Here is a 14,275-nt window from a genome sequence, read left to right as displayed (position 1 = left end):
CAAAACCGGGGTGGGGGCTGTACTTATTAACACTAATGCATTGAACCTGATGGGTTACCACTTACTAAATGAGATGAAGCATGGAAAGTGCTTCTCAGGGTGCAAGGGCCATACTAAGCACTCAATAAACACTGATGGCCACTATTGCTGTGGGCCAGGCACTGTGCTAAGCCCCTCCTGCCCCAGAGGGCACAGACCCCAGCCCCAGACTGCCTGGGCTCCATGGCTGGCACCATCGCTTCCTCGGGCTTGTTGCTTCTCTGTGCCTCAGTCTCCTCATTTGTCAAGAGGGCGTGATCACAGCACCTTCTTCATAGGGCCGTGTGAAGATTCGGCCAGCTTATGCCCCGAGAACGGAGCCTGGCGCGCAGCTCAACGCGCCGCAGCTGTTGTTGCTGCATTTGTGCTTTTCATTCTTGCCACACCGCCTGGAAGGTTCTGCCCAGCTCTTCACCTGGCTGACTTCCCCTCATCAGGCCTCGGCTTAAAGGACAGTTCCTCAGGAAGTCTACCCAGCCACCCTGGGGAATGCAGCACGCCACCCACCCTCTCCTCTCCGGCCCCACCGCTCTTTTTATTTTGTTCATACTTTTGTTTGTTGCATTGTCCGCTCTTGTCCAAGGATGTGAGCTCTGGAAGGACAGGTGACTGGTCTGCTGTGTTCATTGCTGTGCGCTCTGCACCCAGAAAGGTGCCTGTGCATAGTAGGTGCTCAATACGTCTTTGTGGAATGAGTAATCCTCACCACAACTTCCTTTTACTCATTCCACAAATATTTACAGGGTGCCAGGCAGTCTGTACACAGCGGTAAGTTGCCCAACATCCCTGCCCTGGTCAGTCCTGTGTTTTAGTGAATTAAAAAATTCACTGGACAGGACAGGGCTGCCAGGTATAGTTGGGCAGTCTGTGCGCTGCACAAGGTGGTCAGCCAAGGGGCAAAAGGGGGCAGAAATGCAGAGTGGGCTCTTCTTGCCAAGCTGCGAGTCTTGGTGTGGAGCTGTGTCCCCATTTCCCAGATGATGTGAGTTACCTGCCGAAGGTTACACCCTCATGAAGGAGGAAGTCAACATGCAAAGTTAGACTTCAGCTTCTTTGGAGGGTCTCTCTTCGGTCATGGGCACAGTGCACTGGGGACTCCCCAAATCTCATGTTTGTGAAGTGGGAGAAGCGATGCTCAGAGAATTCAGGGCACCTGTCACCTGGAGTCACAGTGCGGGTTGATGGCATGATCCCAATTTAATGGGTCTCAAACCCACACACTGTTAAAGCCTCGAATTTCCCTTCAGGCCCCTCTCCCAAAGCAAATCTCTCCCTTTTCATTCTCCCAAATGTCTTATCACATTTCTTAGCATTCCGTCTTAGAATCACAGGCAGGCAAGCAGGCCGGACCTGCCTTTTCTCAAGTTCTGCTTATCCTTACCCTCCCATGCCTCGGTCCCCTCACCTGGAGAATGGAGCTGATCACCCAGATCTGGCTTTAAGAGTGTGCCCCAGAGGCCTCCCACCCCCCACCATAAACGGCTCTGCAAACTGGAGAGATTCACTGTTGTTTTATTGTTGTTGTTTTCAGGAAGCCCCAGGTTGACCCCGTTTCACACATCCATTTGTTCCTTCCCTCACCCACTCACTCGCCTCCTCTTCAACGTCTCACACACGGGTGTGGTGCCGCACTTCCAGCGTCCCTGGATTCAGGCCTGATTTCCAGCCCGGCCTCAGGCTTTTTCCTACCATACCTCAAAGGCTGTCCCTGGTGTTTGTCAGGCGTGTGGCAGCCAGGAGGGGTCCCGTCTAGAGACCACCAAGGCAGCCCAACTTGGGCAGACTCTCCCCACCTGGGGAGGCCCTAACTCCTCTGCCCTCGGTCAACCATGCGTTTCTGGTCGAAGCTGAAAGAAAAAAAGGCAGGGGTTGCAGTTGCATACATTTTTAATTGAAAGAAGTCAGCCTCCTAAGTATTGCTTTCACAGGTTCATCGAAGTATTCACACCACTCACATTTTCAAAAAAAAAATTTCTGGTCAGAGGAGAAACTTGGCACTCCCCCAGTGTGATGTGTCAGTTCTGTCCCGAAGTCTGACCAAAGACCTCTGCCAAACTGAAGAACACGCAACCTGAAGTGGATATATCAGAACCCTACCCTCCGCCCCCGACACGTTCCTCAGCTTCTTTTTCGAGTCGCTCCCTGAAACAGTCACTGCGTCTCGGACCAGCCTTGGACCCGAGCCAGCCAGGCTTAGCCGGCAGCAGCGTGCGCCGTGAGCGGCTTCCGGGGCTGTCCGCAGTCCGAGGTGGCCTCTCCGAAGGTTGAGTGGGGGAAGCAGGTGCAGTCAGGGGTGCAGAGCAGGGAGGCAAGCGCTGGCTGGGATCCTGCAGGTACCCACCGCAGGCTGGAAGCCACGGCGAGCCGCGGGGCCAGGCCACAGGCGGGCGAGGTCTTCGGACGCGCCTGCCTGCCCCCTGCTGTCGGGGCAAATGCCTTGGCAGGCTCGGTACTCAGTCCCAATCTGGCCTTCCCATCCTCTTGGGTCCGGGCAGGAATCTCTCTGTTGGCACGAAGCTTTGGAGGGGGGCAGGCCTAATAGAAGGAAAAGGGGAGCGTTACTGAGACAGGAGGCCCTGTTCTGCCACCATTCAGCGGGGAGCTGGACCAACCCGCCAGGCCCCAGGAGGCTCGGGGTGGGCGGCCAAGTCTTCCTTCCCCCATCCCTCACATTTGGGGAACCCCCGGAACCGCCAGGCTCAGGAGGGTTTTCTAAATAATTTTAATTACAAATTCCTTTGAACGCGTTTGCCTACATTTTCAGAGACCCGGGGCTGGAGGACCTTGTGCTCATTTCACTCGGGAGAGGAAAGGCCATCCTGCGAGGACGGGGATGCGGGAGCCTGGGGAAGGACAGCCGCCCACTCAGGGGTCACCTGGAGTCTGCTGGCCGACTTGAGGCTCCTGGGCAACTGAACAAGCCCTGGAGAGCGGGCAGGGCTTGGCAGCGCCTCCCACCTTGCCCGGAAAATGCTTCACCAGCCTCCAGGAAGGCTCTGGCTGCAGTCAGGCTCCTCGGCGGCCCCGCTCGGCTGGCCCGCCCTAGACACGGCATCGTCCCTCCGGCCTGGCTCCTCTCCATGTCCGCCTGTCCTGCTCCCTTCTCTTCCCGTGTCCAGCCAGGTGCCCACGTCTCTGCAGCACCTTGAATTCCCACCCCATCCCCAACCCCCACTGGTCCTGTCCCAGTTCTGAGCCTCCTCTTTGTCAGCTTGGCCCATTCCTTCTGTGGAACGTCATCAAGGATCACACAATGTGTATTGTGGCTCAAGAGGGGCTCTGGGCCCTTTGGGCAGGCCAACTCTTTGTTGTGGGGCGGGGGCTGTCCTGGGCACTGCACCATGTTTAGTAGCATCCCCCAGTCCTTGGGACAACTGAAAATGCCCTGTCACCCAAGGGCCACCTAAGGGGGCAGAATGGCATTCATTGAGAACTGTGCACCTCTCCCACTTTATTGGCTAAGAAATAGGTTCAGAAAAGCCAAGGACTTGCCTAAAGGGACACAGGCAGAGCTGGCACTGGACAAGAGACGAGCAGAATCGGAGCAGCTGTCTCCCTGCTGAGCTCTCCATGCCTGGCCCGCAGCAGAGCCCCCGGCTGCCTCGCCCGGCTTCCTGTCCTGACCCTTCCTGCCCTTCCTGGGTACACCCACCTGACAGCTTCCTCCACAAGGACTTGCCTCTTGGCCTGTGCCCTTTCTCTGCCCCTGGGCTGCATGGCCCTGTGGGGAAGGCAGGCAGGAAATTAAAGCACAGGTGGGAAGCTAAGGCCTCCCCAGTAGCAGCCCTTGCCCAGTGGCCAGAAAAGTGGGGGATCAACATCCCAAATCTGGGATGACTCCGAGGCCGCCTCTGTTCCACCCTGGCTCCTGGGGCTCCCCAGCAGGCCTGAGCCCCAGGGCCCGCGGCGGGGACATTCCAATGCCTCTCCCGCACTGGCCTGCTTCCCTTCCCCGCCTCGCTTCCTTGTCCCCTAGCGGGGCTTCCTGGAAGCACCTCCCAAATGAGCAACTTGCATTTGAATCCTTGTCTGGGGTCTGCTCCCAAGGACAGGCCTAAGATGGAGCATCAGGTTTTATCATTCCATTCAGTCCTCGTAACCACCTCACGAGGTAGATACCGCGGTGATTCCAATCTAGAGATGAAGAAGCGAAGGTGCGGAGAGGAGAACTTGTCTAAGGGTGCTCAGATTTGCAATTGCTGGAGCCTGGCTCTGACTCCAGGGCTTTGTCTGACTTGAGATGTTAAACACGACGTAACCTTGTACTCCCATGTGCTGGACCCTGAGCTGGGTGCTGGGGCGAGCACAGCGCAGCCCCTGCCTTTGAGACACAAGGTCTCATGTCTGGTGACAGAAGGAAGCACAGGGAGCAGGGGTGCCACAGAGCCAGGTGACGGTGTGTGTGAAGGGCACTCCAGGTAGAAGAAAAGGCAGGTGACAAGAGGGCATGGCAGGCTAAGGGATGGCACGGGGGTAGGAGGATGGTCGCAGGGTGAAACCTGGCTTGGAGAAGCAAGCAGGGGCCAAGTTTCTCGTGTTCTTTGCAAGATTCTTCAAAAGGCCGGCTGGGAACGCGTCCTTCCCCTGCTCCAGAACGCCCCGGCTCCCGCTGCTGATGCAGATGCGTCCTTCCATCCTTGCGCCCCATCCCGCCTCCCTGCTGAGCCTGGCAGGTGCAAGGGAAAGCAGGGGCTGCAGTCGGAGCCACGGAGAGCTCAGCCCCTAGAAAGGTGTTCGCAGGTTCCCCTCCCATCCCGCCAGGAGCACACTGGTGGTCCATTAGCCACTAGCATTTCTTTTTTCTTTCTGAAACTATAACTTCCATGACAGGCTGTTCCAGGAACACTCCCCAGAGCTAGACCGAGGATTTCTCTCATCAGATTTAGAGCTGGGCACTTGATCCATTTTAAGAAGCAATGCCTCAGCTCGATACCGCAGCAGACAGGCTGCCTGGCTTGGGATTTGGCTTCCCTGAGAAAACGGCCCTCCTGTCTTTCGGGTGCAAGGGGCTGCTCTGGACATGCTGAAGGGGCATTCTTGGCTGCAGTTCAGCTGCCCCACTCCATTCCTCCAAGACAGCCTGTCCTGGGGTAATTCTGCTTTGCCCCTTCCTGGCTGTGACCATTAGGTGACATCTCTGGGTCTCAGTTTCCTCATCTGAAAATGGGGACAATCGCGGTGGGGCTGGTGTGAGGATTAAGTGAAGTTTGTTCGAGTGTCTAGTGCACGTGAGTGCATGTGAGGCTTCTGGTGCTCGAGCCTCCCAGTCCCTCCTCATGCCCCCCTCTGCTCCCAGCCCAGAGCCAACACCAGGCAGGGAGGCCTTCTCAGTGCTGGGACTTTCTGAAAGGAGCAGCTGTTTTCCTAGTCCAAAGACCTCGCCTTCTAGAAACCCATGGCTTCTTCCCCACATACCCAACGACTGATTCTGTGCCGCCTGGGTGTGGTTCGCCCAGTGTCGCCATTGTTTGTCCCGACTGCTCCTGGTCTGACGTTGTGACAGGCTGTGTGGCAGGGGCGCCTCCACACTGTCTACTGCCGAGTGCCTGGCCAGACCCAGCTATCTCCTCCGTGGAGGGAAGAGGATGCGGAGAGCGAAGCTGCCCATCTCTGCGTGAGTCCCTGAAGGAAGCCAGTGTCACGGAGAAACAAGGACCGGTTTCTCACAGGGGATTCTGGTTTACAGGTTAGAGCCACCAGGCTTTAGGAACATGCCCAGCCCCAAAGCGGCTGCCAGCTGGCCCGTGCCTGAGCCTCGCGAGGCCTTCCGAAGCGTGGCATTCACTTACCACCTTTGTGAATCTTGCCACAACCAAGAGCTGCCTGGACTATTATTACTTAAATTTTAAATTGATTTGCCTTTTTTTTTTTAATTCCACATTTTTACAAGGAACCTTTTTGTCATTATCATGAATAAAAAACAGTATCATTTGTCAGAAGCAGAAAGTAACTGTAAAAAAAGAAATACAACGAAAATGAGACCAATACTTCCAGCCAGATGCCTGGGGCCTGCGAAATAGAGCCTTCTCTGGTGAGAAGGGGCAAGTAGCAAGTGCTCCAGAGGTGCCAAGGGCACGGACAACCGTCTCACTCTGCCTCGGTGTAGCCACTGCCTCCCGGGACCTGGACGGCACAGCGCCTGCCTGGGGAGCCCCAGACAGTGTGCCCCAGAGACGGCAGGTGAGCGAGCCACCTGGTCCCCAAGCCCATTTCCCTCTCGCTCTAATGGAGTATAACGAGCCATCCTGCTGCACAGGTGATGCTCACAGGAAGCTGTGGCCATGCAGAAGAGGCACAGTTATTTTTAACCACCCAGCCAAACCTCCTGCCAAGAAGGAGCCCCGGAAATGAAGACGCACCCTTCCGGCTCCAGCTCCCAGGCGTCCCCACACTTAGGGCAGGGGACACCAGCTGTACGGGTGCCAATCACCAGAGTCCTGGGCTTCTGCTGCAAAGGCTGCCCCGGCCAGGACACACCCTCCTTAACAACTGAGCCCCAAAAGAAAGGGCCCTGGGCAGAGTGAAGGCTGCTGGGGCGAGCACCGCCCCGAGTCTGACCCGCCATCGTCACCGACAGCATCCTTTATCAAGCACAAAGCCTTTGGCAGGTCCTCTCATTAGCCTCATTTTATAGAGAAGGAAACCAGGGCTGGGAGAGGTAAGTCACTTGCCTAAGGCCCTGCGCCTTAAGCGAACCTTAGTTTCTGGCCAGAAGTTGGTAACTTTGGTACTTATTCTTTTCATCCACAACAAGCGATGCTGGTTTTCCATTCACAGCGACACAAACATTCTTTAAAAAATAGATTCAATTAAGATGGACATTTAAAATGAGTGCATTTAAACGACAAATTAAAAAGGGAGAAACTCTAACTTGGCAGTGGCAACCTTGCAGACCCCACCTTAGCCAATCGATCAAAGGGATAGCATCAGTAACGGAAGAGGGACCACCGGCCCCCGGGCTAGATACACAGAGACACACGCACTCTCATTCTGTGCCATTCCTGCCCCAAACGTAACATCTCGATCTAATCTCAAAAGAAAACAGCAGACAAACCCAGACGGAGATATTCTACACAGTACCAGCCTCGTGCTCCTCAAAAATGCCAGTGCCATAGAAGTGAAAGACAGGAGCCGTTCCAGACTGAAGGCTGGAGAGTCAAGAGGCAGGACAATGAAATGCGAGGGGCGGTTTGGGGTGGGATTTTGTTAGGAAAAGTGTTGTTGGGACAACTGGCAATATTTGAAGAAAGTCTAAAGATCAGATTGGTAATAGGGCTGTATCAACGATAAATCTGCCAGTTTTCATAACTGCACTGTGGCTATGCAAATAAATATCCTCATTTTAAGGAAACAAGTAAAGGAGCAAGATGTCTGCAACATTTTCAGATGGTTCAGAAAATAAATATATGTGTATGTGTGTGTCCATGTGTATGTGTGTATGTATGTATAGAGACCAAGTGTGTGTGAGCATGAGCAAATGTGGCAAGACATCAATTGGTGCAACTGCTAAATGGGGGTGAAAGGTATATAGGCATTCTTTGTACCTTTCTTATACCTTTTCTCTTAAATGTGAAATTATTTCAAAATAAAGTGTCAACAATGTTTGAAAAAGCAGCAAGAGTGCATGAGACAGCTGGGGGGTATCCAAGGTGTGGGGTTGGAAGGCCCCTGTGGGGCTGTGGCTCTGTTCCCTCACTCTCCTTCCTGTGCCTCAGTTTCTTTCTTTGTGAGATGGGAATAATGATGTCAGTCTCTTTATTGCTATCTTGTTTTCCCCGAAGCAGATAAGCCAGAAAAGCGAATGGGCAAGTTGCCAAGAGCCTTCATTTTTCCTAACTCAGCAAAACAGACACAAGAACTAAGGGCTGGTGCAGGCGCCGCCTGTTCTTGGTTTGCAATTTCAGTTTGCATCCCTGTAACTCGGGGACAAGAGAGGGATCCCTGGCTCCTCGGATGTCTTGAGACACATACTGGGGTCTCCCCCCATCCGAAGGGTCAGCCAGCCAGGGCCCTTCTGGGTGACAGGATGGAGAGTTGGCCAGGCCAGGGGGTACACCAGCTCCCCAGGCCACCATCGCCTGCTGGATGCCCTGCATCTGACCCCGTCCCTCTGAGCCACGTTCCAAAGCTGCCTGTGGGATCTCCCTCGACCCCACGTGATTGTGCCCGTGTCCCTGTGGAGGATTTGGGTTTCTGAGCAAGGCAGTGAAGCCTAGCCTGGGTGTTCTGCAGATAGCACAAGCTGTAGAGTGGCACAGGGTGGGACCAGGGCAGGTAGATGAGGAAGGAGCTGCTGCAGCCACCCAGGCCTGTAGTCAGGGGAACCCTGCAACAAGAGAGATGGGTCTGGTTACCCTTAGCTCCAAACCTCTGGCAACAAGTCGCCAGTTTCTCTGCTTCTAGCTCCATCCAGCGCAGCATATGGCAATGACCCACCGGCCTTGCTCTTTGCCAAGAGACGGCTGGCAGGCACTAGCTGCTTGCATTAGGAACCAGGGCCCGTCACTCCAGTTGGGCGGCCTCTGCACCAGAACTGCTGGGACACAGGGACTCTCCTCTGCTCCCAGGCCAGCTTGGTGGCCCTTTCTCCAGGGAAGGAGGGAGTGCCTGAATTCCCACTGGCCGTTCCTGGGCAATAATTAATACTCTAGGCAAACCACAGAGCTGCAGCTCTCCAGGCCTCCCGATCTGTGCTCTCTGGAGACCACGGGGCAGTGGGAAAGGCCTGCCAAGGGTCCCAGAGTGGGGAAAGCAGAGCGGGAAGTCTGTCCCTGTGGTCTAGACCTGGGTCTGCCCAGCAGTTACGCAGCGAGTCCTCTTTTGCTCGTCATGGGTTATTAACACTTGCGCCCGAGTGCACATGCAGGCTTACACATCCATAGGGGCCTGCGTGCAAACGCTTTCCCTTATGTTGGCCCATTAATAACAGTAGCAACACATCATTCATTTCACACCGGAAGGGCTGTGTGCTTAACCCTATCTCATTCACTCCTCAGTTACCCACCATTGGAGGTTTTCCTTATCCTTCATTGCAGAGGAGAACACGGAAGCGCAAGTTGGTTAAGCACAGCTAGGGGGCACAGCTAGGGCTGGGATTTGAACCCAGGTAACCTGAACCTAGGGTCCTTGCTCTTAATCATGACCCTGAGGCTACCTCCATAAACGGGTACTCAACAAATGTTTGAGGACCTGCCTTATGTGGGGACACAAAGAAGAGAGACAGAGATGGAAGGAACAAAAGCAGGTGCACCTGTTCACCTGGAGATCCACCCTCGTCCTCGGCAGGCCCCAAGCCCTGGCCCTGCTTCCTGGGTTGGTCTGTGGGTGAGAAGGGGCGCGCGGGAGGCCTAACGGCGGGATTCCCCTGCAGTGGAAAGCCTCCTGGAGAGGCCGAGCGACCCGGGGTCCCCCTTTAGATCTTTCCCACAGGCTTTTCCTGCTGCTAGCCACCCTTCCCTCACCCCAGATCAGGGCTTGTGGAGACTTGGGTCCAAGGTCTCCTTTGCTTGGATTTTGGAGTGGGGAAGAGGGAACACCGTGCTTGCGTGGCCTCCATTCTGCCAGTCCGTGTCTTTCCCACCACCCCAGGGTCAGGCCCTGTCACTTTGAAAGCTTTCCAAGAGTGCCCTGAGACCCGCTTTCTGGTGTTTCTGCTCCAACTGCCTTTGCTGCCAAGTACGTCGAAACATCTGGTTTCAGTTTTCGGTCCGGAATATGCCCATGTTTTCATCTGGAAGGGGAAGTGCTTCTGTTGATGAGAAGATGCTCCTCACCAAGCTGCACTGTCTGAAAGTAAAGCCCTTGGCCTGGAGGCAGGGATGTATCTTGGGACCCCTTGGGTCTAGCCCAGGACCAGGCAAAAGAGCAGGTATCTCTCGAATGATTGAATATGCAAAGGTCTGGAACCGGGCCTGGTATACAATCAATAAAGGGACAGGTTGTGAATGGGTCTCAGAGATTCTACCTCCATAAGGTATTCCCGGTCTGTCCATGTTTCTCCATCTTTGCTAACCTTGTCCTCATCCAAGCCTCTGCCACTTCTTGCCTGGACAATGGAAGAGTCTCTTAATTGGCCTACCTGTTCCCACTCCGGGCCCCACATACCATTCTCCCCACAACTGCCAGTCTCATTGGCAAAACGTGAACTGGATTGTCATCCGTTGCCTAGAACCTTCCAGTGGCTTCCCATCACTCCTTCCATGGTCTGGCCTGCCTGCCCTGCTGGCTCCTGGAGGAACAGCCAGCAGCTCTCTCTCACCTTGGTCTCAGCACTTGCAGTTCCCTCCATCTGCATCACTTTTCTCTGGATCTTCACTCTGGCTCCTTCTATTAATTTAGGGCTCAGCCCAAATGTGTCATCCCCTCAGAGAGGCCTTTCTGACCCCCGTCTAAGGCAGCCATCTCTAGTCCTGTTGCACCACTCAACACACTTGGGCTGAGCATCTCCTAGATGCCAGGTGTCGTTACTGCATGCTGAAAGAACAGCAGTGAACACGATCGGGGGAAAAATGACCTGTCCTATGGAGCTGACGTTCTTCTTATGTGCCTTCACAGCTCTTAAAAATTCCCTGATGATCTTACCTGGGCACCTGCTTGGCTTCCTTACCAAGGGCCAGGAGGACCAGACTGAGTCGTGTTCACTGTTCACTCGCCAGGCACAGTGGGTACCATATAAACATGTTCAATACAAGAACAAAAGGATGGATGGACGGACGGCAGGCAGGCCCGCAGGTCTCCAGAGGAGCTGGCACATGCCTTCACCGAGCTTGCTGAGCTTGAGTAAAGCTTTCTTCAAAGACTGCTGACCCCTCATGGGCCTCCTTGGCCCTTTGCATCACTGTCAGCAGGTCCTGCCCCACCCTCTGACTATAGTCATCTTGGCAGAGATGGGAGGAGAGGGGTACAACTGGCAGCCTTGGGGTGAGTGGCATTACTGCCTGTTTTCCAAAAGGAGCTCCTGAACACCCCTTGGGGCCCCCCTCTATACCACCACTCAGGCCCCGTGCCCAGACACACAGCAGCACCCGCCAAAGGGCTCAGCTATGAAGCCTCACCTGTGTACCCAGCTGTTCTCTCTCTCCCCCAGGCCAGCTGCCTCTCTTCCTTGCTGTACGGCTCTGGCCAAGTCTTTCTCCTGCCTAGACTGTCATTTCTCTATCCCTAACACACTAGGTGGGGTTGGACACAAGCTGCCTGGTCACAGCCCAGAGGCAGAGCTTTTAACACCTCCATGCAGTGATCCTGTGGTCCCTTCTCCTGGTGACCCCAAAGCCCCGAGGCCTTGCAAACACCGCAGGCAAAGCCAGCCCCTGCCCCAACGCCCTGGCCCCTGCCGCCTTGCCTGCTCCACGAATGCAGGCAGCAAAGCTGGCAGCCCCTGCAGATCTGAGCTGCAGAACTGTTGAGCTGAGGCACCCTGAAACCTGACTCCCAAACAGCAGCAGAACCAAGGCCACAAGGAAATGCAGGGTTCTTTGCTGAATGAGGTTTCTCCTCTCGCCGCCTCGACCTGCGGCCCCTGCACCCAGTCCCCAGCCAGTCCCCCAAGGCGCCACACCACAAAAGCGATCAGTGCCTGACTCCCTACTTCCTCTGACGCTCCCATATCTTTAACCTTCAGAGACTGCTGAGAATCTCCAAAAGCCCAAGGTCACCATCAAGGCAGGTTGAGGATGTAGGGAGGCGCTGATGGCGCAAATGGATATGGGTGTAAGGGCTTTTTCCACAGCTGTGGCGGTAGGTTCCATGGTTATCCCCAAAGCCACTTAGGATCTGCTTCCTCAACCTCCCTCTACCAGCTGTTACCTTCACCGGGGTAGACTTTCCTGCCCCAACTAAGGGCCTAAGAGGGATTCCGCCATTCCTGGCATCCAGTCAGGCCTGGGGCAGGTGGGCGGGGGTTGTTCAGAAGCCTGCGGGAGGAGCGTGTCCCGCCCGGGATGATTCCCTCTCCGCCTGCTGCGACCCAATCCGCCCTCACCCCGCGAAGAGAGGGCACTTACAGGCCTCGGAGGCCGGGAAGGGCCTCGTCCTGGAGGGTCCATCCCTGGTCGGACGGTGCCCCCAGCCAGCGGCGGTAGCATGACCTGGGCGGCTTGGTCGGGGCCGAGGGTGGCGGGTCGTGGGGGGAGGGGAGAGCCGGCAGCCAGGGCCCTACTCCAAGTACCCATCGAAGACATCCAGCTCCGAGTCGGCGTCGTAGGGGCCCGAGCCGGGGTCGGAAAGCACGCCGAGGTCCACGAGAGCCTGGTCCATGTCTTCGGGCAGGAAGACGAGGCCCACGTTGAGGACGATGTACTCCATGAGGAAGGCGTAGTACAGGATCAGCACATTGACGAAGAACAGGCCCACGTAGAACATAGAGGGCAGCAGCGGAGGCGGCACGGAGGGGGCCAGGGGGCCCAGCGCGTCCAGGTGGGCCGCGACCCGGGCGCCGGGCATGCAGGGGGCGGCGAGGGCGGCGGTGCCCGGCGATCCCGGCGATCTCAGCCGCTGCGGCGCCCAGGCGGCCGGCGAGGGGGCAGCTCAGCCATCCAGGGGCTCCCGCGGCCTCGACGGAGGCGGCGTCGGGTCCCGGCGGTGCCCCCCCGAGGGAGCGCGCTGGCCCCTGCCGACGCGCCCCGACCCCGGAAACGCGGCCGGCCGGGGTCACCGCGCCCCCAGATGTGTCCTCACGCCCTTCCCGACGGGCCCGGCGGCGAGGCGACCCCCCTGAGGCCGCCCGGCCCCCGTGATGCGCCCTGCTCGCGCTCACAGGACCTCGCAGCGCCGGCGGGGAGCCCGCCGCGGCTCAGAGTCGAGGGCCAGTCCCGGCTGCCGTCCCTCCAGCCCGGCCCGCTCGCGCCTCGCGCCCCCTCGGCGTCCCCGCAGACCCAGCGCCCATGGCTGCGGCCGCGTCGCCCTCCGGGTGGCGTTCCGAGCGCCGCCTCCGGAGCCGCCCCGCGCTCATTGGTCCGCCCGCCCCCTGTGCACGCTCATTGGCACGATCCGTCCGGGGGCGGGCACCACTTCGCTCCGCCCCTCGGGGGGGCGCTGGCGTGAATCGCTTTCATAGTTCGTATATCCCAGGCCTGTTCTTGCAGACTGATTGGCTCTGCGGGTCCGGGGAGTGAAAGAAGGGACTGAACACCATTCAAATCTAGACGCATTCTAAGGCTACTAAAGCGGAAAGAGCGCCCGCGCTTCCTGCGCCCCTTGCTGGAATTGGGTATGGCGCTACGTCTTTTTGGGACTCAGTTTCCCCAGGTGAGAAAGGAAGCGGAGGAGGGGTGGCGGGTATTTCCAGTAAAAATTTTGGACTTTCACAAAGTCCAGTCAATGCTCCCTTCCCCTCTCCAAATTCTGACTGCTCAGAGGTGCGCCCGTTGGGGAAGTCTGCTTCACAGGGAAAGAGATTCCCTGAAGGGTCGGGCTTCAGCCAGCAAGGTTGCTTTAGTTTTTATTTTGTAAACCGTGTTCCATGTTTAAAAACAATAATAATGTACGGAGGTAAACATTCAAGCAACCAGGAGGTACACAGAGAAAAAGTAAGTCTCTCTGCCACCTGCTGATTCGCTTTTGCTTGGGCAAGCCTTTTGCATCCTTCAGGTGACTCGTCTTACTCAAAACGCTTTCCAAAAGCAGTTCAACCAACCTTGAAATATCAGGCCCCACTGAGCTTTACAGCCCTTTAATTTGGGCTGATCACTGCAGTGTAGCTACTGTGCCTGTGTACTTGGAAGTCCAGAACCTGTCCCCTTTTCTCCATGACTTTCTCTGTCCCCAACACCCCTTTCCCTCATCCTTCATCCCTCATGATGAATTACAGAGCTAACCATTAATCTTCCACTGGTCTCAATTTCTCCAACTACTGAAGGTGGAACAAACCTTCCTTCCTTCACTCGCTCCGGCAGTTATTTGTCCTAGGCATTTGGGAAAATATTGGCTACTGGCCCCACTGTTTCCTCAGCACAGTTAATGGGACACAGTAAGCCTTTGATAACTATGAGGTGTAGAAATGAATGAGTGAAGGAATGAATGGTGAACAGGACAGGCTTGCTTGCAGGGAGGTACCCACTCCTAATCTAGGAGAAAAATTCAAGTACATTTTCTTGGCTCATGTAGAAAGCTGGGTGTTCCATTTCTCTTTTCTTTTCTTTCTTTCTTTTTCTTTCTTTCCTTTTATTTCTTTCTTGGTAGTTTGGGAAATGGCATGGATTTGGGGTGCAGACCAGAAAAATCCACTGACAGGACAGGC

At 55.9% G+C, this 14,275-nt stretch overlaps 2 protein-coding genes across 4 annotated transcripts in view; one reads left to right on the top strand and one right to left on the bottom strand.

The window, feature by feature from the left end:
* Positions 1 to 1,535: 1,535 nt before the first annotated feature.
* Positions 1,536 to 12,945, bottom strand: DEXI (Dexi homolog). The gene is made up of 2 exons (XM_004460715.5): positions 12,042 to 12,945; positions 1,536 to 2,574 (listed from the first exon to the last, which is right to left on the bottom strand). The coding sequence occupies exon 1, from the start codon at positions 12,478 to 12,480 to the stop codon at positions 12,193 to 12,195; it is 288 nt and encodes a 95-aa protein (XP_004460772.1). The 5' UTR covers positions 12,481 to 12,945; the 3' UTR covers positions 1,536 to 2,574; positions 12,042 to 12,192.
* A 144-nt stretch (positions 12,946 to 13,089) lies between these two features.
* The window catches only part of CLEC16A (C-type lectin domain containing 16A), a 224,021-nt gene continuing 222,835 nt past the window's right edge, over positions 13,090 to 14,275 (top strand). The window contains exon 1 of one of the 3 annotated variants that reach the window (XM_071211365.1): positions 13,090 to 13,284. The gene's annotated coding sequence lies outside the window, so the exon portion shown is untranslated. The remainder of the gene's footprint in view (positions 13,285 to 14,275) is intronic. The other 2 variants (XM_058286468.2, XM_058286469.2) reach the window with 2 other exon arrangements.

This window comes from Dasypus novemcinctus, chromosome 23 (assembly GCF_030445035.2).
Source record: "Dasypus novemcinctus isolate mDasNov1 chromosome 23, mDasNov1.1.hap2, whole genome shotgun sequence".
NCBI lineage: Eukaryota > Metazoa > Chordata > Mammalia > Cingulata > Dasypodidae > Dasypus > Dasypus novemcinctus.
This window is presented reverse-complemented; position numbering and strand designations above follow the sequence as displayed.